The 25,905-nt window shown below is 50.6% G+C and overlaps 2 protein-coding genes and 1 long non-coding RNA gene across 7 annotated transcripts in view; 1 reads left to right on the plus strand and 2 right to left on the minus strand.

Moving 5' to 3' along the window:
* Positions 1-5,607, minus strand: part of THOC5 (THO complex subunit 5) — a 30,347-nt gene extending 24,740 nt beyond the window's left edge. For all 4 annotated transcript variants that reach the window (XM_055549983.1, XM_055549981.1, XM_055549982.1 and 1 more), the window contains exons 1-3: positions 5,498-5,607; positions 4,725-4,837; positions 3,766-3,897 (exon numbers count right to left, since the gene is read on the minus strand). In XM_055549983.1, the coding sequence (XP_055405958.1) occupies positions 3,766-3,861 (96 nt within the window). In that variant the 5' untranslated portion in view covers positions 3,862-3,897; positions 4,725-4,837; positions 5,498-5,607. The remainder of the gene's footprint in view (positions 1-3,765; positions 3,898-4,724; positions 4,838-5,497) is intronic.
* On the plus strand, positions 4,084-4,832 carry LOC129629817 (uncharacterized). The gene is made up of 3 exons (XR_008703333.1): positions 4,084-4,189; positions 4,255-4,353; positions 4,700-4,832. It is a non-coding gene; the product is annotated as an uncharacterized LOC129629817 (long non-coding RNA).
* A 1,072-nt stretch (positions 5,608-6,679) lies between the features above and the next one.
* Positions 6,680-22,351, minus strand: NIPSNAP1 (nipsnap homolog 1). 2 transcript variants are annotated; one of them, XM_055550213.1, is made up of 11 exons: positions 22,217-22,351; positions 21,285-21,410; positions 14,936-15,063; positions 14,700-14,745; positions 14,383-14,477; positions 12,214-12,284; positions 11,917-12,057; positions 11,612-11,643; positions 11,181-11,275; positions 9,944-10,027; positions 6,680-8,375 (listed from the first exon to the last, which is right to left on the minus strand). In XM_055550213.1, exons 1-11 carry the CDS (start codon positions 22,312-22,314, stop codon positions 8,311-8,313), a joined length of 981 nt encoding a protein of 326 aa, XP_055406188.1. In that variant the 5' UTR covers positions 22,315-22,351; the 3' UTR covers positions 6,680-8,310. The 2 variants fall into 2 exon arrangements, with proteins under 2 accessions (XP_055406188.1, XP_055406190.1); XM_055550215.1 differs by lacking the exon at positions 21,285-21,410.
* Between the last annotated feature and the right edge of the window lie 3,554 nt (positions 22,352-25,905).

The raw sequence follows: 25,905 nt of genomic DNA on the forward strand, positions 1-25,905 counted from the left end.
AATTGGTCTCCTAGCCTTTGGAATAAACAAACACATCTCTTTCAGAGAGAGTCAGTTAACAGTTAAAAATATTGCATCTGTGTGTTTCAAAGTTGCTGAGAGTAGATCTTAAAAGTTCTCATCACAAGAAAAAAAAATTTGTAACTATGTAACATGATGGATATTAACTAGACATTTTGGTGATCATTTCACAAAATATACAAATTATGTTGTACACTTGAAATTGATATGTTGTGTCAATTATACTTCAATTTAATTATAAAAAAAAAAAAAGAGTGAATGGGAATCAATGCCTCTCAAAGGATAAAGTTCTTCAGTTCAGTTCGGTTCATTCGCTCACTAGTGTCCGACTCTTTGCAACCCCATGAATTGCAGCACGCCAGGCCTCCCTGTCCATCACCAACTCCCGGAGTTCACCCAAACTCATGTCCATCAAGTCGGTGATGCCATCCAGCCATCTCATCCTCTGTCATCCCCTTCTCCTCCTGCCCCCATTCCCTCCCAGCATCAGAGTCTTTTCCAATGAGTCAACTCTTCACATGAGGTGGCCAAAGTACTGGAGTTTCAGCTTTAGCATCAGTCCTTCCAAAGAACACCCAGGACTGATCTCCTTTAGGATGGACTGGTTGGATCTCCTTGCAGTCCAAGGGACTCTCAAGAGTCTTCTCCAACACCACAGTTCAAAAGCATCAATTCTTTGGTGCTCAGCTTTCTTCACAGTCCAACTTTCACATCCATACACGACCACTGGAAAAACTATAGCCTTGACTAGACGGACCTTTGTTGGCAAAGTAATGTCTCTGCTTTTGAATATGCTATCTAGGTTGGTCATAACTTTCCTTCCAAGGAGTAAGCATCTTTTAATTTCATGGCTGCAATCACCATCTGCAGTGATATTGGAACCCCAAAAAATAAAGTCTGACACTGTTTCCACTGTTTCCCCATCTATTTCCCATGAAGTGATGGGACCGGATGCCATGATCTTCGTTTTCTGAATGTTGAGCTTTAAGCCAACTTTTTCACTCTCCTCTTTCACTTTCATCAAGGGGTTTTTGAGTTCCTCTTCACTTTCTGCCATAAGGGTGGTGTCATCTGCATATCTGAGGTTACTGATATTTCTCCCGACAATCTTGATTCCAGCTTGTGCTTCTTCCAGACCAGCATTTCTCATGATGTACTCTGCATAGGAGTTAAATAAGCAGGGTGACAATATACAGCCTTGACGTACTCCTTTTCCTATTTGGAACCAGTCTGTTGTTCCATGTCCCGTTCTAACTGTTGCTTCCTGACCTGCATATAAGTTTCTCAAAAGGCAGGTCAGGTGGTCTGGTATTCCCATCTCTTTCAGAATTTCCCACAGTTCATAGTGATCCACACAGTCAATGGCTTTGGCATAGTCAATAAAGCAGAAATAGATGTTTTTCTGGAACTCTTTTGCTTTTTCGATGATCTGACGGATATTGGCAATTTGATCTCTGGTTCCTCTGCCTGTTCTAAAACCAGCTTGAACATCTGGAAGTTCACGGTTCACGTATTGCTGAAGCCTGGCTTGGAGAATTTTGAGCATTACTTTACTAGCATGTGAGATGAGTGCAATTGTGCGGTAGTTTGAGCATTCTTTGGCATTGCCTTTCTTTGGGACTGGAATGAAAACTGACCTTTTCCAGTCCTGTGGCCACTGCTGAGTCTTCCAAATTTGCTGGCATATTGAGTGCAGCACTTTCAGAGCATCATCTTTCAGGATTTGAAATAGCTCAACTGGAATTCCAACACCTCCACTAGCTTTGTTCGTAGTGATGCTTCCTAAGGACCACTTGACTTCACATTCCAGGATGTCTGGCTCTAGGTGAGTGACCACATCATTGTGATTATCTTGGTTGTGAAGATACTTTTTGTACAGTTCTTCTGTGTATTCTCGCCACCTCTTCTTAATATCTTCTGCTTTTGTTAGGTCCATACCATTTCTGTCCTTTATTGAGCCCATCTTTGCATGAAATGTTCCCTTGGTGTCTCTAAAAGTTCTTAATTTTAATTTCCTAAATCTGAAGAAAGCATCATCTTCTATTTAAACTGAAGCTGGTATGTTTTACTCTAGTTTAAAAAAAAGCCCACAATCAATCAATATAGTTAAGTCACACAACCTATGGACTGGGAGAAAATATTTGCAAACACTGCAATTAACAAAGGCTTAGTTTCCAAAATATATATTAGCTCATACAACTCAGTAACAACAACAAAAGACCCAATCAAAAAATGGGCAGAAGACTTGCACAGATATTTCTCCAAAGAAGACATACAGATGGTCAATAGGCACGTGAAAAGATGCTCAACACTGCTAATTATTAGAAAAATGCATATGAAAACTACAATGAGGCATGACCTCACATGGGTCGTAACAGATATCCTTAAAAGGTCTACAAATAAGAGATGCCAGAGTGTGGAGAAATATACTGTTGGTGGAATGTAATCTAGTGCAGCCACTATGGAAAACAGTATGGAGGTTCCTCCAAAAACTAAAAATAGGGTTGTCACATGATCCAGCAACTCTACTTCTGGGCATGCATGTATTGGGACAAAACTCTTAACTAGAAAAGATACATGCACTTCAATGTTCACAGCAGCACTATTTACAATAGTCAAGACATGGAGGCAACCTAAGAGTCCCTCAACAGATGAATGGATAAAGAAGATGTGGTGTGTGTCTAAATATACATACACACACATATATACATACATACACATATACACTGGCTTCTCTGGTGGCTCAGACAGTAAAGAATCTCCCTGCAATTCAGGAGACCTGGGAAGATCCCTTGGAGAGGGAATGGCTACTCACTCCAGTATTTTTGCCTGGAGAATCCGACGGACAGAGGAGCCTGACGGGATATAGTCTATGGTTGCAAAGAGTTGGCCATGACTACGCGAGCATGCATGCATACATATACACACATACATACACTTACACACAATGGAACAGTACCTAGCTTAAGAAAGAATGTAGATCGGCAGCAACCAGGATGGACCTAGAGACTGTCATGCCCAATGAAGTAGGTCAGAAAAAGACAAGTACCATATGATATCACTTATGTATGGAATCTAAAATATGAGACAAAAGAACTTACAATTCACAGACACAAAGTACAGATTTGTGTTGCCACGGCGAAAGATGGATTGGGATTAGCAGATACAAACTATTATACACAGAATGGATAAAACAACAAGGTGCTACTGTATAGCGCAGGAAACTATATTTAACATCCTGTAATAAATCATAATGGGAAAGAAAAACTTAAAGTTAAGTCATAAATCAGCTTGACAGATTCAAGGATAGAGAAACAGCAAAAGAAGAACCTTGCTGACCACAAGAGCACTCAGGCCATAAAAGGTTCTTTGGGGACATGGTTCTGGTACCATCTCAGGAACAGACGAGGACTGCACATCTCCCAAGCCCTAGGGGCATGCTGTGGATGGACTGTCTTCATCTGACCATCAGGAAAGCTGGAGACGCACACTATACTAGAATATTCATTCTCTGTCCAACCACTAATCATGTCTTATATAGGCTTGTTGGTTCTTGGGATACTGCAGCCAAATCTGACATGGATACTTAAGTCTTGAAGAGCCAAGGGAATTCCAGGCACATGATCAAGCAGAGGCCACCTGGGAGGCTGTGCCCATGACCCTCAGCTGCTGCAAACCCACAGCCAGGTGCTTGGCCCCAAGCTGCAAATTTCTCAGCAGTACAGCAGCCCTGGCTGATCTCACCTGCTCAGTGTCAGAACGAGTACGCTTCCCTTCAGCTGGAGCTCCATCACTTCGGATCACTTTGGGCTTTCGTTTTTTGCTTGATTCTGATGACATGGTTGTTTGGTAAAGTCAGGAGGGAACAGCAGAGACCTGTTAAGAGAAAGCTTTCAAGCTTTTCTGGAGTTGTACTTGGAGATTTTCCTGGAGTCAGAATACTGAAGTCTGTCTAGCAGTTCTGGCCGCTTATACTCTCGGTAAATCAAGAAAAGTCATCAACCCTCTAAAGCTCTGTAAAAAGGGGAATCATCCCTGTCTGTTCAAAATGAACTCGTCTTCCTCATCACCACCCCACTGACCAAACTCCTCAGCCAGGCACATAAGCCTCTTCGCAGTACTACTGACTGATCACTGTGCTCTGGACCTTCAGCTAAGCACTTTAAGGGTATGTTCTCATTTGGTTCTTAAAACAAGGATTCTCTCAGACACGAACAAGCATCTCACTTACAGGTGAGAACACTGAGGGTCAGGAAGGTGAATGACTTGCCCAGGATCACACAGCTAGTATGCTAAAGCTTGGATCCACCCCACGCCACAGCAGTGCTCTGGGTAACTACATTATTGTGTCTTGTTGTCTTGCCACCGTGTCATCTGGTGATGCCCTCAACTCCCTGGTTGGCCCGAAAATTTAAAAGAACGGAACGGACATTTCATGGGGCTCTAGCACAAAGCATCCTCACTCTGCTACCTCTATTGACTGTCACCAGAGACCCCTGAGGTGGGAAGCCCTATCCCCCAAATCCCAGTAAATCTGTCACCAACACTTAATGAGGGAGCCAAGATCTCCCGAGAGTCCAGTCACAGAAGCCCCAAGTTGAGTCTCAACTCCTCTATCTCATGACTGTGAGTTCTGGGACAAGTCACTTCCTTTTTCTCTGCATCTGTTTCCTCATAGATCAAATGAGAACAACAGTCCCTACCTCCAGGGTGGTAGTGGACATTAAAGCAGGAGGCGTTGCACTGGGGAAGGCAATGAAGATGATCTGGGAGCTGGGCATCAGATGGTACCCGAGTGGTTAATAATGTTGAATACCTATGGAGAAAGTTAATTCCTGTCAGTTCTCTTTAGAAACTTCTAAACTGCCTCACAGAGAACGTCTCATTTCTTTGGTTGGCCTTTAACATCTACAAATGCCAATGTCCCTTTATTAAAGAAAGGACTCTATCTCAGATCCTTAGATACCTGAAATCTAGTCACAGTCACTAATTTTTTCATGTTCAATACATTAATCTTTTTTTATCATTACATCCTGCATAGGACAGTGAAAGAAGTGTTCTATTTGTGGTAGAGATTAAAATTTTTCTTTCAAAGTAAATTTAAATTTAAACAATGACTCATTTAAAAATAAGTTAATTTTCCACAGAGAAGGGGCCCGAACGGCGTCAAGTGTGGGAAAGCCTGACTTTGACCGCACAGTCAAGAGTGCCTGGCACAGGCACGCGCATAATACAAGTGAGTTGGTACCACCACCACCTTCGGGGTCGTTTTCTAGAGGCTGCACTGTGGGGCCTGACGATGCTGCGGCCAACATTCTCCACAGGAGGAAACTGAGACCGCGGCGCCCAGCGGCTCGGGTCCCTTGGGAATGACGGCGGAGAACCAGGCTTAGACCCGAGCCCGGGCACGTCCTCGCGCGGCCCACTCCCCAGTTCCAGCGCGCCCGGCACCACCCCGCCCCGGCCCCCTCCTCACCACACGGCGCCCGGACGCGTCCCGGAGAGCGCGCCACTTCCGGCGTCGGGACTCTGGGGCTTGAGCACCATAGAGAAGCAGAAGGAAGGAGCGGCCGACCGGAAGTCTTCTGCGGAGGCCGGAAGCGGACCGCGAAGGAGCCCTACACAGCCGGCGGGCGGTGCAGGCGGCTGCTGGGCTGTAAGGGACAAGGTGGTGGCGGCAACTGGGTGGTCTGGGCGGGTCCCAGCCGGCTACCCGCCTCACGTTATCCACTGAAACCAGGAAACCGAGGCTCTACGGAGAGACTTGCACTTTGAACTTTTTAAGTTCAAATAAGGGCTCGTTCATTCTGTCCCCAGCGCCTAAAGTAATGCCCAGCAACTAGTAGGCGCTCTGCCAAGTATTTGTCAAATGAATTTGTCGTGTGCCCAAGGTAACACAAGAATGTAGTAGTGCCATGATCTGAACATTTGTGAATTTGCCTCCCTAACCTGGATTCTTCGGAGAAGGCAATGGCACCCCACTCCAGTACTCTTGCCTGGAAAATCCCATGGATGGAGGAGCCTGGTGGGCTGCAGTCCATGGGGTTGCAGAGTCGGACACGACTGAGCGACTTCACTTTCACTTTTCACTTTCATGCATTGGAGAAATAAATGGCAACCCACTCCAGTGTTCTTGCTTGGAGAATCCCAGGGACAGGGGAGCCTGGTGGGCTGCTGTCTATGGGGACGCATAGAGTCGGACACGACTTAAGCGACTTAGCAGCAGCAGCAACCTGGATTCTTAACTACTGTCATAGTTACAGTAGAACATCCCACAATAGCGAGGGCAGCAAGTCGGGGAGGGCATTAACCCCATCTTAACCTGCCCTTTCCCCCGATTTTTTGACCAAGGCAAATCTAATGCAGCATTTGACAGCTTCAAGTATTTTCTACTCCTGGTATGAATCGTACAGATGGGGTTCAGTACATTCTACTTAAGGTAGAAACCGAACCCCTGGTTATGCAGTGCAGTTCCTTCTGCCCCAGTGGGAGAAGTATCTCCAGGAATACTTCTCAGGAATACTCCGGAATTCCAACAGTATCTCAGGAAACACAATACCCACCAGTGGGACAGATGAGCCAGGTGGACCTGAGAGGCTGACCCTGCCTGAGGGGTCACCTGCCAAATTTCCTTGTAGATGAAGAAAAGACATCACGGTTTATAGTAAATATTTAATTGGTTCCATCAGCAACTCCAGCACAAGTTTTCCTTGAAAGGGAGGCAGAATCAAGCTACCCAGAGGTTTGTGAGGTGTGGGGATCACTGAGAAGGCCTCCAAAGTCACTGACCCCACTCCACACACCCATGGCCCAGGAGAATGAGGGTAGGGCTGATAGGCTGTGAAGAGGGAGAAAAGGAATTCGGGGTGAGGGAAATGCAAGACCTAGCCTGTAGCTCTGCCAGTAGGAGAGCAGTTGGGAGAGGAGGAGGCTTTCCCTACACAGAAGGGCTGGAACAACTCACTCAAGATCTCAACCTCTTTACGTGGGGAGCATGAGGTGCACCTCTCTCCAACAGTCTTGTATTAGAAGCCCCTCCCCAAGTGGTCGTGTGTCACCTCTGTTCTATCTTCCCCATTCTGTATTCCAAATTCTTCAGTTCAAACCCAAGTTTTGAGTTCTAAGTTCTGCCTTCTGGGTTTCTGTTCCATTCTGTTTCCCTCCCGCAGATTCTTCTCAGCTCCCATTCCTTTTCTCAGCCTTTTTGGGTGGAATATGTGGACATCCTGCCGACTTAGCTAATTTGAGGGCTTTCCCTTTTGCTTCTTGAGGCAGTTCTAGGCTTTTTTCCAGCAGGAGGGTCTTGGCTCAGACTGTCCAGCAAGTGGGTGGCCCAGTGGAGACCAGGGAATTTCTGAGAGCCTGGCCTAGCCTAACCTCCTCCCAGACCACCTTTAATCACTGGACACACTACCTTTTGTGCAACTTAAGCTAATCTAAGGATTTCCAGAGTGATGATTATGAACTGGTGACCTTGAGATGGGGAATCTGAGGAGGAACCTAGACAGCATATTAAAAAGCAGAGACATTACTTTACCAAAAAAAGTCTGTCTAGTCAAGGCTATGATTTTTCCAGTAGTCATGTATGGATGTGAGAGTTGGACTATAAAGAAAGCTGAGTGCCAAAGAATTGATGCTTTTGAACTGTGGTGTTGGAGAAGACACTTGAGAGTCCCTTGAACTGCAAGGAGACCCAACCAGTCCATCCTAAAGGAGATCAGTCCTGGGTATTCATTGGAAGGACTGATGTTGAAGCTGAGACTCCAATACTTTGGCCACCTGATGCGAAGGGCTGACTCATTTGAAAAGACCCTGATGCTGGCAAAGATTGAGGGCAGGAGAAGGGGACAACAGAGGATGAGATGGTTGGATGGCATAACTGAATCAATAGACATGAGTTTGGGTAAACTCCGGGAGTTGGTGATGGACAGGGAGGCCTGGTGTGCTGCAGTCCATGGGGTTGCAAACAGTTGGACACGACTGAGTGACTGAACTGAAATGAACTGAGGAGGAAATGTGAGAAGACATAAAAGGTTGCTGTTCCATTCAGAGAAATTAAAAACTGCTTCCTGCACAGGGGAAAGGGTGGGCAGGAAAGGCGGGAAGGGTCTGGGCAGGGCTGCAAGTTTTCATAACCCCATCATCCTTCAGCTCCCCCTTGTCTGACCTGAGCACTAACCCCCTAGAGTCCATAGGGTAGGAGAGAAAACCAAGACAGCAGAACTGGGAGCTCCTCTGTTCATGGCTACCCTGAGGGAGAGTGGGGAGGAGATGGAGGCAGCAGCAGCATCACTGGAGAGGTGAGATCTTCAAAGGGATCATGATCCGAGACTCCATGTGTCGCACCAGGGGGACTGCAGAGAGAGAGGCAGAGATCATGAAGGGGCTGGAGGTGAGCCAATCCCCCCAAACTGTCCCTTGAAGAAGGAGGCGGAAGCCTGGGATGCTGAGATAGCTAAAGCCCCCCGCTCTCCTGGAGTGGCCTACGGAGACAGCCACATCTCCCAAGTTATAGGATATGAGGGGACTGAAGTTATGACAAAATGCAGCTTTCAAAATTTGAAGAAAAAAAAAAAACGAGCATTGTTTATTAGTAAAAGTGACTTCACAGATATTATTGCTTAGCACAAAGCTAGGCAAAGAACAGGGTTGCTGCTGCTGCTGCCGCTAAGTCGCTTCAGTCATGTCCGACTCTGTGTGACCCTATAGACGGCAGCCCATCAGGCTCCACCGTCCCTGGGATTCTCCAGGCAAGAACACTGGAGCGGGTTGCCATTTCTTTCTCCAATGCATTTAAGTGAAAAGTGAAAGTGAAGTCACTCAGTCGTGTCCGACTCTTAGTGACCCCATGGACTGCAGCCCACCAGGCTCCTCCATCCATGGGATTTTCCAGGCAAGAGTACTGGAGTGAGGTGCCATTGCCTTCTCCGAAAGAACAGGGTAGGGGGATTCAAAGAAAGAGATCAAGAAAATAATTTCAGCAGAAGGAAACGGGCAGGACACAAGCTGTGAGGGTGTCCCCCAAGGGGCTGAAGTTTGAAAAACACTGATTTAGTTCAACTGACTCATGTTACAGGTGGGGATGCTGCAGTCCAGAGAGGGTCAGCCTCACCCAGGTAGTCAGACTCTTTCTTCCTGCTCAGTGCTGTTAAACTTGACCATGCTTCCAAATTTCCTACAGTTCTTGTTCAAGTGCAGATCCTGATTCAGTGTGTATGGGGTGGGGGGGGCGGATTGAGCTTGGGCATTTGTAACAAGCTTTAAGGGGAGGATGAGACTGTCATCTGGGACCACACTGAGTAGAAGGAGGCTCCCGCTTACTGATCAGGAGATGCATCTACCAGCTGATAAGTGTGCAAGCTCAACTATAAGTTCCTTCAGGAGAAAACAGGCTCCTGTTCTTTCTGCACTTCCTGACCCCCTCCCACCACGGCACACAGTGAGGGCTCAATGAGCATGTACTGGTTCCAGGTGGTTCTCAAGAGTCCCAGCAAAGTGGCAAATGCCATAAGCAAAAAACTTGCTTGAAAAAAATTGTGCTTCCTCTGTGCTGGAATCTGGGCTATAATTTTATAAATTAGCTCCTGGAACACTTCGAGCGAGGCACCATCACCATCGGCATCCTACAGCCAGGGAAAGCATCAGTGAGGTGAAAAACCAGGCCCAAGGTCACACTGTGTGGTCAACCACAACACTTCTCTGAGGCAGAGACCACCTGGCTGGGTTACTGCCCCTTCAAGGACTCACCTAGGACAGCCTGCATCCTGTAGAGCATGCCACCAGGACAGGAACCTATGAACTCACTGTCCTAAAAGTGAGTTCTCCATCAGGAGAGGTAATCAAGTGAAGCTAGATCTCCTTACAGAGGGGATTCCATTCTCAGATGGAGCTCTTGGCAGATGACTTCCTAAGAGGTGCTCACCTGTGTAGTAGACATTTTCGTCCCAGCCCCTCTTCCTCCAGGCAGCATTTCTGGTCTCCTCCCGAGACTGCAGGTCTTTATAGGCTGTGGGATAAGGCTTAGGCTCGTTTCTGGGGCAGAGAGGACCTGAGCCTGTCCCCAGCACGAGGCCCTCCTCCCATTGCCCCAAACCCTGCCCTGCTGTCTCTTCCTCCCCAGATGCTTCTGCTGTCTGCTTTGACAATCAGTACATTTGCCGACAACTCCCAAATGTATATCTCCAGCCCAGAACTCTCCCTCAGGTTCTGGACTCAAATATCCAGTGTCCACTTGATGTATCCACTTGACAGTGTATCTGCTGTCCACTTAGATGTGTCAGTGTCTCAAAGGTAACACTTCCAAGGACCAAATGTACACTCCTGACCCCTCCAACCTACCCTCCAGGGGTCTCACTAAGCAACACACAGCTGCTCAAGCAGGAGTCCGGGAGTCCTGGAGTCTCCTGTCTTTCCCCGCCCCACGCAGACAATTCATCCACGGGTCCCATTGGATCCACCTCCAGACCACTGAGTCTGTGGACCTCTCAGCATCTTCACTGTCCAGGCCAGCCTCCTCTCCCACCTGAGCTAGTGTAACCATCTCCTGATGCCCCACATCCTCTTTTGCTCCCCTACAAAGTGCTCTCAACGTAGCACATGGCAGCCAGAACAATCATTGGAATGCAAATTGGGCCATATCACGCTGCTTAAAATGCTGCAGCGGTCTCCTGTTGCATTTAGAATAAGTCCCAGCTCATCTTCATGGCCTGCAAGACCCAGTGCAATCCGGCCAATCCCCATCTTCCCACTCTCTTCCCCACTCCCTCCACCCTGGGCTCCTATGCATGCCTCAAAACCCTGAAGGCCTTGCCCTGCCACAGGGCCTTTGCACACATTGTTCCACTTGGATTACCATTCTCTGACAGCTCGCAGCTGACTCCTCATTCTGTAGCTAAGCTTACATTCACCTCCTTAGAAAGATGTTCTAGTCTATTCAAGCCAGTGAAGCTTCCCATGTTTGTCTTCCTTATTTCTCCCTGTCCCTTGATGATTTGTAAACATCCAAAATTATCCTTTTTGTTAGTTTATGTCTGAGGTGGTGCCTCCCCCTGCTAGAACGTAAGCTCCACAAGGACACTAATGTATTCGCAGTGTTGACACAGAGTGACAGTGGAGAAAGGAGGGGGCCACGGAGGGCTCCTGGGGGGTCCCCAGCCTACCCCAGAGATGGTGCACGACGTAGAGCTCTCCTATCTGCGAGAAGAAGCCGCCCACCGCCTCCTGGTTCTCCTGCCGGTACTTGATGGCCCGAGCCCTGGGGATGGCAGAAGAGTGTGGGGCCGAGGCCAGGGCAGGTGCAGAGGGCCCTCTGCGGGGACCCCAGGCTGGTTTCTCAGTCACACATTGAGGGAGGAGCCCAGGGTAGAGCCCTTGGCTCTCAGAGACGATCGGGGACTTGGGTGACGGAGATGCGGCTGCTGGCTGTGTGTTCCGCCCCAATCTTCTAGAAGATCCTCACCCCTTGGTTGGATCATTGCCTGCTCCTGGAGCCACAAGGCACAGAGGATGCCATGTTCTCTGCCACAGCACCCAGAAAAGGAGGCCCACCAGGTGATCAGGGTCCCCCCAACCCCCTGGCACGACCACTCACCAGTTGTTCCCCCACTCGATCATGGTTCCTGGCTGAAAGAGAACCAGAGCAGAGGGTGGGAATGAGCCCCTACCTGGGATTTCAAGCCTCACTGTTGGGTGGGGCTGGGAAACTGTCTCTCCAGCTCCAGGGGCCGCCTGGCCTCCTGCAGGGGCCCTGACTCACACCTGAGCATGCATGTACGCACATATGCGTACACACCTCTTCTGAGGCCAGAAGCCCCAGTCCAGGTGCTGGGGCACTGGGCCCACCCCCCACCTCTCAGGCTCCCTGGACAGCACACTGCTGCAGGGAGTGGGAGGCACCTTGAGCTTGTACGTCCTCAGCTCGTAGATGTTGGGGCCGGCTCTAGGCTGTGGCTCGTTCCAGAAGCTGAACTCAAGGAGCAGCTGGTTTCTCCTGGACAGCAGCATCTGGCTCCGCTCCTTTCGGAACTCCAGGTACTCCTGCGGGTGGGGTGGGGCCAGGCGATCTGGGCACAGCAGCCAGGAAGTGCCCCACCCCCCAGGGGTGTGCCCCAGGGGGTGGTGGAGGCAGCCCCCAACACAGGGCTGAGTCAGAACCAGCATCCAGAGAGGTGTGCCGAGTGGATGCCCACGTACCTTGTTGTTCTTGAGCTTGTTCATGCAGTCCATGAGGGCTGGGTAGCCCCCTGAGAATCGCCATAGGTGTACTGTTTGTGGGGACAGGGAGGAAGGCACAGGTCAGGGGGCTGCGGGGACCCTGCCCTGCTCTGCCCCCAGCAAGCTCCATGTGTATGTAATGGGAGGAGCCTCCAGCTAGTTCTCTGTAGCATCAAGACTCTCTGAGTTCCTCTGCCTTGCCAGGGGCAGTGCTGGGCAGGGGAAACCCCAGACACAAGCCTAGGAGACTAGGGTTTGAGCTGCAGCTCTGCCAAGTGGCCTTTGACCCCTCTAGGCCTCAGTGTCCTCATCTTGAGAATAATGCACCCACTCAATCTTCCTTAAAGAGCAACAAGAGGATCAGAATGAACTTGTACCCTAGGAGCTGCGGCATGTGTAAAGCTGACCTCATAGCAGGTCTGTGAGGGGTAGGCTGGGTCAAAGGAAGGGGCGGGTAGGCTGAGATGGATTACTCCAGGACAGTGAATTGAAAGTGAAACCAAGGAACAGAACAGCAGGTGCGGTGTGCTACCATGTGTGTTTAGGCAGGGAGGGACATATCCAGAGATGCTGGGCTGTGCACCGTCTCTCAGTGGAGACCCGAGAGACTGTGACAGGAGATGCCCTTGGGCCAGAGAACTGAGGCTTCAGGATCTCGAGCAGGAGGAAGGCTTACTTTCCAATGAAAATTCTTTGCGCCATTTGCATTTTTTTTATCACAGCCTCTGTACTGGGTTCTTACAAATTCATTAAAATGTGGATTCCTCAGGGAGTCTGCTCCCCACCTGATTCTACAAGGTGCACAACCCTTCAAGACACCCAAAATATAGACATGCTTTAAAATTCAAGCTCTCATTACTCAAAGTTCATTTCTCAATTAGCAAATACTTAGGAGAATCCAAGAAGTACTGCAGAAACTGATTAAGTTGTACCTAAAGATGGGAAAACTGTAAGGGGTGCAATGGAAGACAGTCGGCTTTTTCTTACCCCACTATCAATGTGTCAATGATTACTGAAACAGAATAAATGATTAAGAGAATCTACCTAACTGCAGATCACAGATTAAAAAAAAAAATCCTATTATCAGGGCAATTGAAGGATGAGATAGGTTGGCTTGTGAGATAGTGAGCTCCCCGTTGCTGGGAGCATTCAAGGGAAGCATAGAGGACCTTCTGTCAGGGCCAGAGGAGCTCCCTGTGCTATCTGCAGTCTAATCAGCACTGTCTGAAAGGACTCTCGACTATGATGGAAAAGTTCCACAGCTGTGCCGACCAAGGTGGTAGCCATGAGTCACATATTTCTATCAATGAGCACTTGAAATGTGGCTTCTGTTGACTGGGGAACTGAATTTTTCTTATTTAACTTTACCCAATTTAAACTTAAATAGCTGCATGTGGTTAGTGGTTACCTCCCGGGACAGCACAGATCTAAACGCCAAGGCCCCTCGGAGTGGCTGGGACGCTGTGAGTGAACCAAATTCATGTGTGGGTCCTCACAGCTGGTGCCAACCGACATGGGATGGGGCCTGCTGGGGTATTCCTGAAGCTGCACGGAACCAGCTCAGACAAGAGGCCCTGTTCATTCCATAAGTATGCATGGCATCCTGGGGATTCTGCGGTGAAGACAGACAGGCAGGGGCCCTGTCCGCTGGGAGGCAGACACAACAGGGCACGTGGTCAAGGCTGTGGAGAGGCAAGTCCTGGGGGCTGGGGAGACGGGAGAGCTGCCTCACCCAGCTCGGGTGGAGGGAATCAGGGGAGGCCTCCAGGAGGAGGTGATATTTACATCGAAATAAAAGGTGAGTAGAGGAGTGAGCCAAGAAAAGGAGGCCAGGGAGAAAGAGCTTCAGGCTGATGAAACAGGGGGAACAACAGCCTGGAACTAGAGGGAAAACCTGTCCACTTGAAGAACGGAAAGGAGTCCGGGGTGGGATGATGCAGTGAGCAGGAAGACGTGGTGAGAGGAGACCCGAGGCAGGGCAAGGAAGGGCTCAAGAGCCTCATGGGCCACCCCAAGGGCAGAGGGAGCCATCACAGATGTGAGCAGGGGAGGAAGCCCATAAGGACTGCACTGAGAAGGACCCCCCTGGGCACCACTGTATGGGGGGCGTGGAGGGCAGCCATCTGTGCTGGGGGGTGGGCAGCTCACCTGCCTGGTCCTGCTCCCCATACCACGTGTTCCAGTTGCCCACGAGCGAGCAGGGGTAGTCCTCATCCAGGTGCAGCTTGGGCAGCACGGCCTCCCTGTGGGTGGTGGGGGCACAGAGAGGGAGAGGGCTCACACCAGCCCCCAGAGCCCCTGGGTTAAGGCTTCCCACTCAGGCCCTCAGGACACTAACATGCAGAGGCCGCACAGGACGTGTGGCTCTGAAGTCTACAGCCCCCGGATTTGTGCACGGAGAACAGGGCTGGGACAGAGTCCCCCATCCAGGCAGGGGCGGGGACGGGAGGGTTAGGCTCACTCACGTCAGGCTGTTGTAGGCGTCCAGACACTCGGGCTTCACATTGTGAACTGTGACAGAGGACAGAGAACGGGAGGTGAAGTGACGGGGAGGGGGTGTCTGTGGGAAGCTGGGATGGGGGTAGCCCCACAGGGCCTGGGCTCCCAGCACAGCTCAGATGTCCCAGACCCTCTTCAAGTCCCCAGCAGGAGCCTTGCAGGCCCCTGGGAAGGCACGTCGGCCAACTCAGCAGCCACTCACACTGGATCTTATAGAGGTTGCTGGTCTCCTTCTTGGACAGCAGCGTGGAGTGGGCGTCCTTCCGGGGGTCCACCTTGTGTACGAAGAGGGACCGGAACCAGCTGCCTTCATTGTCCTTGGAATAGAAGCTGCGGGACAGAAGAGTTCAAGGGGGACCTGCTTCCATCTGCCCAGAAGCCTTGCTCACCGAGGCTGGTGACCCACTTTTCTGGGAATGGGGCCATGGAATCCCATGGCAGCTCCAGCGGATTTCATGTCATTGGAGCCAGCCACGGGGATCCTGGCTGCCCAGTTCGCTTCTTGAAACTCTGCAGAGCCTCAGGAGGCCAGGGGAGGCAGCCCCACTCCCGCCTCTCTCTCCAGCCTCCCTGCCTCCCCTTCACCCCCTTCCAAGAGGTCCTCCACTTGGACCCTGCAACTGTATCCCTTGCCAAAAGGGTGAACCCCAAACACATCTTGCCTGATGTCCAAAATCTGTGACAGCCCAACCTACCCTGGCAGCCTCCCCTCTGGTCCACCCCTACCTGTGTATCCTGCTCTCCAAGTGTGCCTCTCCCTGAACACACCAGATTCTTTCACTCTGTGCTTTCTTTGCAATTTCTGTCCCCTCTGACGAGAAGTCTGCACCCACGGTCCTCCCCAGTGCTCACACTACACCTGGCCCGTGCCTGATGCCAGCCCCCACAAATGGAGCGCCTGAGACACGCATGCCCTGCCCTTGAGGAGGTCACAGTCCGCTGAAAGAAGTGGACCTTGGAACACAGTTACACCCAGAGGTCTCTGGGAGAGCCCAGATGAGTGAGCCTGAACTTGGCCCCTGGAAGTCTGGGTGAGCTCTCCAATGGAGGTGATCTGGACAGTTTCCAAATCTCCAGGGCTGGTTTGGCAGATAAAGGCAGATAGAGGGGGTCAAAGGCATCAGAAGGCAAGGTTTCATTCATTCATTCGGCCAACACTTAATTGACAAATTCCTGCCCTGTGCACGTTGCTGAATGAATGAATGACATGCCTTGTTCAGAGCAGGGGGACCAATCACCAGGTCCTGCCAGATTATAACTGTACTCCCCCACACAAGGTCCCAGTGTGGGTGGGGTTATATTTAGGCTGCCAGAGGTGATAAATCATCTTACTTAGCAGCAGTGGTGAGGCTTGTAGCCAGGCCTGAAACGCCAGCCTCCTGCTAGATGAGTTCCAGCCCAGGAGCCTGGCTGTGGGGGCCCCATCAGCAAATTCTCTTCTTTTTCGAGCCTTTTCTGTGGCTAGAATAAATGTCTTGCAAATCAAAGTATTGCTTTTCTGCAAAATATGAATTGAGCACTGGGACTGATAAAATCTGAACAGCATCTTAAAAATGACGATATATTTGTATGAGCACAGAGGAAAGATAAGTAAGGATTTGTTCCAAACTGTTTTTTTGTTGGTTTGTTTGGTTTTGGCCATGCCAGACGGCCTGCAGGATCCTAATTCCTTGACCAGGGAATGAACCTGGGTCACAGCAGTGAAAGCATCAAGTCCTAACCAGGCCACTGGGGAACTCTCAGCCCCACGCCGTTAATACTGCTTACCTGGGAGAGGGAAGAGGAAGATGGTTAAACTCTTCGTTATTCATGATAATTTTTTGTAAAGCTAAAAGAAAAAACTTTTAAATATTTCTGAATTCATAGGCTTTCTATTGTTGTGTGTACTGCTTCATCAAAAACAAAAAGACACGAACTTCCCTGGTGGTCCAGTGGTTAAGACTCTGAACTTCCACTTCAGGGGGCTAGGGTTTGATCCCTGGTCAGGGAACTAAGACCCCGTATACCAGGCAGTCAAAAAAAAAAAAAAAAGAATATATATATATAAAGCCATTAAAAGTGTATATATATATATATATATATGTAAAGCCATTAAAAGTATATATATATATATAAAGCCATTAAGAGTGTGTGTATATATATATATATATATATATATATATAAAGCCATTCCTTTTTCCAGGGGATCTTCCTGACCCAGTGACTGAACCTGGGTCTCATGCATTGCAGGCAGATTCTTTACCATCTGAGCCACCAGGCAAACTCTACACTTCAATGTTTTAAAATTTTTAATTAAAAAAAAAAAAAAAAAAAAGACAGTTGTCATCAGATGGCCAATGTGGTCTGTGGAAACTGGGGACCAGAATAAGGGAGCCTCACTATGGCTCACACTGGCTGAGGATAGCCTCTGCCAGGGACCCGTGATCAGCTTGTCAGTACCAGGATCCCGCTGAATCTACACAACGAGAGTATAACGTTAATACTATTCATATCCCCATTTTTGAGATAAGAAAATAGAAGGTCCTGGGTGGGAGGGTTAGGAAACTTGTCCCAGACCACACAGCAAATTGGGGCAGAGAGCTCTGGCAAGAGCCCAGAGCTCTTTCCTCTAAAGCCAGCTCCACCCTCAGGTCAGGTACCAACCGGGGGAACTAGCATCAGGGAGATACTATAAAGAAGAGGTATTTTTTAGCAAAGCCACTGGTAGAGGGACCTGACCTTTGGTTTGAATGTAGAGAGGCTGTGTCCCCTGGAAGGGGTGGTGACAGAGAGGACAGCAACTCCTACTCTTTGTCAATCAAGACCTTTGCTCCAGGACTGGGCCTTGAGTAATTTATTAGCATCAGCATTGACCAGGATAAACAGCCAAGCGGCCAGCCCTGGAGAGAGAGCCTGGAACCTGGGTGCTGGGGAGTGTCCCGGAGTTCCCAACTCTTCCCACCTCCTCTTTCCTGCCTCCACATCTCAGTTTCCCCACGTGTCAAAAGAGCAGGGCGGCGCAGCCTATGTCCAAAGATCTTTTCTGCAGGTCCCAAGAAGATTCCAGAGCAGGGTCTGAACTTGAAGCTAGCATCTGTAGGTTCACATTTCAAGAGTTCAAATTTCACTTTTTCAATGAAATCACAACATCCTCCTGTCCTTGAGCTCCCCAACCCTTCTCACCCTGCTCCCTATTTTTTCCACAGCTCCTTCTAACACACTGCAGAATTTGGGGGTTTAGTACGTGCTGTTTGCCGTCTCCCACTGGCAGCAGCCCCATGTAGCCTGCGATGCTCTCTCTCCTGTGCATCCCTGCTGTCTCCCCAGGGCCTGGAAGAGTGCTGGGCACGTGGCACACGCTCAGCCCACGCCGGGGGAAAGAGTGAAGGAGTGTGGGGGAGCTAAGACAGAGATGCATGAAAATGATGACATCTGGGAGGTAGGAAAGCAGAGAGAGGGTGGACCTGGGCTCCATGTGGACTCAGGGTGCAGGGCCCCTTTGCATCCCCACCACCACCAGCAGAGTTACTGCTTAAGAGCACAGGTTCTGGACACACCCAGGACTAGTCCCAGCTCAGTGTCAGCTCGCTGAGCCTCACGTGCCTTGCAGAGGAAAGGGCAGACACAGCAGCGCAGCTAGCATCACTGTTCCTACCTACCTGATCTCCTAGCTCCCACTTGTCCTCTTTTTTCCTAACCTGCCCGTGGGTTTGGTGAAGTACCACGGTTGTGATGCTATCTGTCCACTTGAAAATCTTCTATCGCTCCCTACTGCCCGTAAACCAAGGCTAGATGTCTCCACTTGCTCTAATCTATTTTGCCAAGCTTTCAAGTCAATTTCCTCTTTTAAAAAACATTTTTCTTTTTTATTTGTTTTTGGCTGCCCCACTCAGCTTGTGGGTTCTCAGATCCCCAGCCAAGGATTGAACCCAAGCCTCCAGCAGTGGATGTGTGGAGTCTTCATCACTGGACCGCCAGGAAGTCCCCACTTCCCTTCTAAATTTGGTGACCACCAATCCAAGATTCCCTATCATTAGCATCACCTAAGAACTTGTTAGCCGTCTACGGGGTCGCACAGAGTCAGACATGACTGAAGTGACTTAGCAGCAGCAGTAGCAGCAGCAAGAACTTGTTAAAGCTTTTCCAGCTCCACCCAGAACCACTGCAACAGAAACTTCCGGGGGCAGGCATAGCAATCTGGGTTTTAACAAGTCTGCCAGGGGATTCTGACGCATGCTCAGGCTTAAGGATCACTGCTCTAAGGTAGTCCCAATTTCTTTCTTTTTTCATGTAATCTCAGTAAATTATCCCAGAAACACCAAAGATTCTGCTATCTAAACTATATTAAGAATGCTCCTTAGGCCCAGAAAAACCAATTCAACCCCTTCCATAAAAACACCTCTCCTGGGACTTCCAGCAGTGCAGGGGGTGCGGGTTAGATCCCTGGGTAACTAAGTTCCCACACGCTGCGTGGCCAAAAAACAAACAAAAAGCCCACCTCTCCTATTTCCCCCTCAGCCTGGAGCGGACATTCTCTACCCCCTAGGGCACCCAGCACAACGCTTTTAGCCTGGGAGCTGTTCAACAAATGTCTGCCCCAGATGAGAACTTTAGAGACACTGGCACTCTCAACAGGGATCAGTGGTCTGGTGCCACCCCACATGAAACTGCTCCGCAACGTCCTGGATTGATACGCTAGGAAGTTTGGCTCTACGCACATTCTCAAACACTCTTCTGTCTGGAGTCGGCTGACTTTACAAAGGGGCCACGTTTCAGTTTACTGCTCCACAAGCATGTTTTCGGGCTTCCCTGGGGGCTCTGACAGTGACGAGTCTGCCTGCAATGCAGGAGACCTGGGTTCGATCCCTGGGTCGGGAAGATCCCTGAGAAGGGAATGACTACCCATTCCAGTATTCTTGCCTGGAAATTCCATGGACAGGGGAGCCTGGTGGGCTACAGTCCATGGGGTCACAAAGAGTTGGACACAACTGAGTAACTCACTCATTCACACACACACACACACACACACACACACACAATTATGTCTTTAGAAGACATACAGGAAGAACTAAAGTCCTTTTAACAACAGGACTACTGATGTAGCAGTAACAACTGCTGCGTATTGAGCACTTACTATGTGCTGAGAACTGATCTTCACAATATGTTTTTGAGAAAAATGAGGCTCAAAAACAAACAAAACCAAAAGCAAAATAGAGAAAAATGAGGCCCAGAGATGTACCAGGCCTTATTCAGGGACAATTAACCAATGGCCAAGAGGATTCCAATCCAGGTCCATCTGACTTCAAAGCCCCACTCTGAGCTCAAGAGGCCAGAGGGCCCCTCTAAGGGACTCCAGAGAGATGAGGCAGACAGAGGTTGGCAGGAGGGGATGTTCCCAGGTATCCAAGCTGGGGACCAGGGCACAGGTAACTTCGCAGCAGTCCTTGAGACACTGCAAGTATGAATCCAAGCACCGGCACAGCAGCCCTGCAAAAAACACCTGGCAAGGACCTCCAGTCCTCCTTCAGAGAGAAGGAGACCAAAGGCCCTAGAGGTTCAGCACCTCGTCCAAGATTACTGAGCGGCAGGCTGCCTACACAGCCTATGTTCCTCCTGTGGCCTCCTGATGTTCTGGCTCTACCACCACCAGTTCTGTAAGGCTAGGGAAGTGAGGTCCTGCCCCCAGCTTGGATTTCCTCATCTGGAAAATGAGGGGATCATAGAACATGACCTTCCCAGAGCCCCTTCAGCCCTGACATTATAAGGGACTCATGAAGACATTGCTTGAGACATAGGCTTGGGCAAGGGGCAACATTTGTTACAAGTTCACCAAGCGCTGGGTTCCTTACACACATGACTGCTAATCCTCAACAACTCTGTGAAATCATTCTACTTTCTCACCCCCATTTTACAGATGAGGAATCTGAGACTTCAAGAGGCCAAATAATTCATGCAAGGTCACCTCACTGGAAAAGGCTGAGTTGGCTGTGTAGGTTCTCTCCATGTCATGAGCTTTCTCCCCAGTTACTGAGCCGTCAAACCAGTCAATCAACCCTGAATATTCACTGGAAGGACTGATGCTAAAGCTGAAGCTCCAATACTTTGGCCGTCTGATGTGAAGAGCTGACTCACTGGAAAAGACCCTGATGCTGGGAAGAACTGAGGGCCAGAGGAGAAGGGGGTGACAGAGAATGAGATGGTTGGATGGCATCACTTACGCAATGGATATGAGTTTGAGCAAACTCTGGGAGATAGTGAAGTACAGGGAGGCCTGGCGTCTCGCAGTCCATGGGGTCTCAGAGTCGTGCACAACTTAGCGACTGAACAATAACAGCAGGGTGGGTGGGGAAGCTGGAGAAGGAAATGGCAACCCACTCCAGTATTCTTGCCTGGATAACCCCATGAACAGAAGGGCCTGGTGGGCTCAATCCAAGAGGTTGCAACAGAGCTGGACACAACTTAGCAACTAAACACCGGAGTGAAGGCACGCGCCTGGCTCCTCTTCTCCAGCCTCCCCGACCCCACGGCACAACACTCTGTATCGTCTCACAACAAGGTCTAACAGAACTCACAGCTTCACACCTAGGCTGCTGGGCAGGACAGACCCCTGCCTCCTTTCCACAGGTGGGGGGACAGGTGTCCTCACTTCTTTGGCAAATCTTCCTGAGCACACACTGTCCTGAACCCTGAGCCAAGGGCTGCGGAAACAGAAAGATCAGGTGATGGTCCAGTGGGAGGGACAGGCAACTGTTTAGAGGGTGGGAAGAGCAGAGATGGGGGAAGAACAGGGCGCCAGAGGGAGGAGGGCGGGGCCGCCCAGGGCCAGTCAGGGAGGCCCAGAGGAGGGACCAAACAAAAGACCAGGCTCTGGGCCGGGTCCAACCAGCCTCCCTCCCCCAGAAGGCCACCAGTTGTGGCGCAAGGACCACAGGGGTGTCAGGAGGCCTGGGTCCAGACTCGGTGCTGCCACTGGACGGCAGGGGGAGTGACCTTGGGAACTCCCACCCTTTCTCAGGCTTCCTTTGCTTCCCTCGTGCTGTTTATGGTTGGGGAGCCAAGGATCTGTGCAGCCATGGCCCTTGGGAATCTCCATTGCTCCCCATGCCTCTGACCCCCAGAACTAACCGAGGGAGGAGCTGCCTGTCGTGGAAGTCCCCCGGCGTGCCCATCTCACAATCACCGCAAAGGCCAGGGAAAGGGCCACTGCTCCCGCCCTCTGCCAGTTCCCACTCTCCACGCCCCACGGCCTGCCCCTCCCATTCACCCAGTCCTTCAGTCTCTGCCCAGAGCCAAGTACCCAGCAGGGCAAAGACCCTGCGCCCACCTTTCACACCTCCCCCATTCTTTGCCCAGACCTCCTCCTCAGGCTTGGAGATTCGCCCTCGGCCTCTAACCATTAGACTGCAAGCCCGAGTCTCTGCCCATCCCCCAGGCCCAGACCCTGGCTCTCACTCTTGCAGCCCCCAGGCGCACCGCTCCGCCCCAGGCCTAGCCCGGTTCTTACCGCGCCGCAGCCACAGCCGCAACGTCCCGGGGGCCCGAGCCCGGGCCCCCCAGCAGCCGCCGCGTCGCCGCAGAGATGCTGCATAGACGGGGAGCCATGTTGGAGCGGTGCAGGTTGGAGGGAGGCCCCGCCCCCGAACCCGGCAGCGGAGGCGGGACTCGGGTAAGCCCCGCCCCACCGGGCCGCCCGCCTCCCTCGCCAGCTGGGCAGGTGGGCGTTGTCCCCTCTCTTCCCGCAACGCAGATGCAGGGCAGAGGTCCGGTTTCTTGTCCTTGAGCCTCGGCAGCTCTGCTACAGACTTGCTCTGTGGCCTGGAGCAAACCCTTCGCCCAGTCTGGGCCTCAGTTTCCACCCCGTAAAATGGGAGCATTGAACAATAACACCAGGGGTTCTTAAAGGGGACCTCCAGGGTGAGTGGCAGAGGGTCAGTAACCCCGCTTGAAATGGTATACAGTTCTGTGCGCCTGTGCCTTCCTGCGGGGATGGGGCACAGGTACCGTTTATCATAGTCTGAAAGGAACAAACCCCCTAACAACTTAAGACAGATGGACAAGGCTCTGGGTTGCAGGGACACTTTCTCTCCATCATCTCCTTTTCCCTTTCCATCCCCCTCTACCATCTCTGCCTGGGCCTCCTGGAGCTCCATGCCCTTCTCCTGCTCTGCCCAGGTCTTGTGCCTACCTTCCAAACTAGTCCTCTCCCAGCCCACAGTCCCCCAGGTCACAGACCTCAGTGGTAGCAGAGGGCCTGCAGACCCTATGGGGGGGCAGCAGGAGCCTAATAACTTCCAGAGAATATGTGCGTACACACCCCCCAAAAGACTGTCCACCCACTGAGGCTGAGGCTGATGGTAGTGCCCTCCCTATATGCTTGGGGTGGAGGAGTGCCCTGGCAGGCTTTAATTTTGTGATTCCTTCAGCAAATGTTGAATCCACGTGGCTAGACCATGTGCTGAGCCCTGAGACACCAAACGTGGCCAGAACGACAAGCCCCCAGCCCTCTTGGAATTTAAGGCCTGGCCTGGCTGGGGAGACAAAATCAAACTGGTGACCCCCCTGGGGCAGAGACCTTAGACCTAACCCCTCTCCCCTCTCTTGCCTGACATGCTAAAAATATTGGCTGCAAAAGTGAAAAATATACACAAAAATATTTTTTGCCAATTGTGATACAGGCTATGAAAAAATATGGAGAGCTATGAGGACTTATATTGGGGAGGGGGAAAGAGAAAATGTGAGGTTCTATATAGACTTTGAGGGTCAATGACAATTTCTATAAGGAAGTGAGGCCTGTACTATTTTTTTTCCCCTTGTGTTTTCTGAAGCTGCTACAATGAATATGTATTCTTTGCAGGATTTATTTTAAAAGGATACTGTATATCATCATGATAAACAAAAAACCTAAATCAACTGTGATACACAGGCAGAACCATCAGAATAAATGCAATGAAGATATTGTATCGCTGGTGCTTTATAGCTAAGGCCGAAGGTTACTCTATGTTAAAACACAGCTGAGCCCAGTTGCTCCTTGGGTTATCAGAAGAACCAAAAGGGACCATGACTGAAGTGTTCCCAGACACAGTCAGTCACTGAGGAAAAGCTCAGATGGGGAGATGGAGGTGCAGCAAGTAACGTGTCACTGGTGTCCTGCGGTGGAGGAACCAAGTGTGGCAGGTGTGGAGAGGCAGGCGTGACAACTCACTGGGCCTCACAGGTGGCCTGGTGTTAGACCTAGGCTGGGCTTCCCTGGTGGCTCAGACATTAAAGACTCTGCCTGCAATGCAGGAGACCAGGTTTGATTCCTGGGTCGAGAAGACCCCCTGGAGAAGGGAATGGCAACCCATTCCAGTATTCTTGCTGGAGAATCCCATGGACAGAGGAGCTGGGCGGGCTACAGTCCATGGGGTCGCAAAGAGTCAGACATGACTGAGTGCCTAACACTTTAAAGGTTCAGCAGAGAGAGTCTGCCAGCAGGGAGCAGGGCAAGGAGAGCCTTGGGCAGAGGAAGCAGTGTGTGCACAGTATGTGAAAGGGCCTCCAGGAAGGAATGGGTTCGGACTGTTCAGCATGATCGGATGTTATCAGAGGCTGGAGATGACGTGGAGGCATCTTCTCACTCAGTACAAGGAGTGCTTTTCTAACAATGAAGTGGATGGCTTTGGTGACCCATCACTGGTCTGTGACCACAGAGGCTGCACAGCAACTAACTGGTCATTTGGTTATCAAGCCATGGGGAGCCAGGACCCCTGGACAGGGAAGGGCTTATCCTCCAAGTCTAGTGTGAGAGTCCTCACCAAACTCTTGGTGTTCCTGGCCATCTCTGCTGGGGAAAATGAGGAAGGGCTGGCCCAAAGCCTCCTTCTGCTGGTCTAGGCATTTCTTTGAAATGTACTCATTTTTGACCGCACTGGGTCTTTGTTGCTGCACTCAGGCCTTCCCTAGCTGCAGTGAGCGGGTGCTACTCTCTAGTCGGGGTGCACGGGCTTCTCACTGCCGGCACTTCTCTTGATTCAGAGCAGAGGCTCTAGGGGGAGAGGGCTCAGTTGTCCCAAAGCAGGTGGAATCCTCCTGGACCAAGGATCGAAGCCTTATACCCTGCACTGGAATACAGATTCTTAACCATTGGACCACCAGGGAAGTCCTAGTCTAGGCATTTGTAAGGCCATCTTCCCATCTCCCTCTGTTTGAGTGGGATAGGAAGATCAAACTAGGCCTGCCATGAGCACGTTCTCACCCCCGACCAGATCAGATGGACAAGTCTCCATATCCAGGCCAAGGGAACCAGTCTGGCCGGCTCACTGGAAGTGCAGCTTTGAGACCTCCATTCCCACCCCAGCTAGGGAGACCAGCTCACTCCAGTTTACCCCAGACTGTCCCCGTTTGGACACTAAATGTCCCCTATCCCAGGAAACCCCTCTATCCTGGGCAAATTGGGACGTATGATCATCCTAACCGTGGCCCTTTCCCTCTCCCTGGCTCACACATCCACTCCACCCCCAGAATCTTTTCCTCACTTAACTAACCCCATTGGCTCTGCTGGAAGGAGCAGGGCAGGGGGGCTGACTGCATGGCACTCAGTGACATGTAATGCCTGTTAACTCGGCACCTGGTGGGAATGGGTCCCTGACCCATGGACCGTGCATTCTGGGCAGTAAACCAGATGGATGTTGGAAGACAATTCTGCAAGTAAGGAGTAATACAATTAGACCATTTCCAATTACTGTGGAATAAATTATCCCAAAATTTAGCAGCTTGAAACAATGAACATTTATGAGCTCACACGGTTCCAAATGGGTCAGGAATTCACGAACGAGTGGCTGGCTGGGCTTCTTCTGGCTCAGGGTCTTTCACCACATTGCAGTCAAGATGTTGGCTTGGGCTGTGGTCATCTGAAGGCCTGATGGAGGCTGTGGGATCTGCTTCCGAGGTGGGCCGCTCACACACCTAGCAAGTCAGTGCTGGTTGTTGGGGGCTCTTGGCCGGCGACCTCAGTTCTTTGCCACATGGGCCTCTCCAAGTGCTGCGTGGGTGTCTTCACCACATGGCAGGTGACTTCCCCCAGAGTGAGTGATCCAGGAGAGAGTAAGAGGGAACCTTCAAGGACTTTGTGAATTGACCTTGGAAATCATACCCTGTCATTTCTGAATATCTCTTTGGTGACACAGGTCAGCCCTGCTCAGTGTGGGAGGGGGC

This window comes from Bubalus kerabau, chromosome 16 (assembly GCF_029407905.1).
Source record: "Bubalus kerabau isolate K-KA32 ecotype Philippines breed swamp buffalo chromosome 16, PCC_UOA_SB_1v2, whole genome shotgun sequence".
NCBI lineage: Eukaryota > Metazoa > Chordata > Mammalia > Artiodactyla > Bovidae > Bubalus > Bubalus kerabau.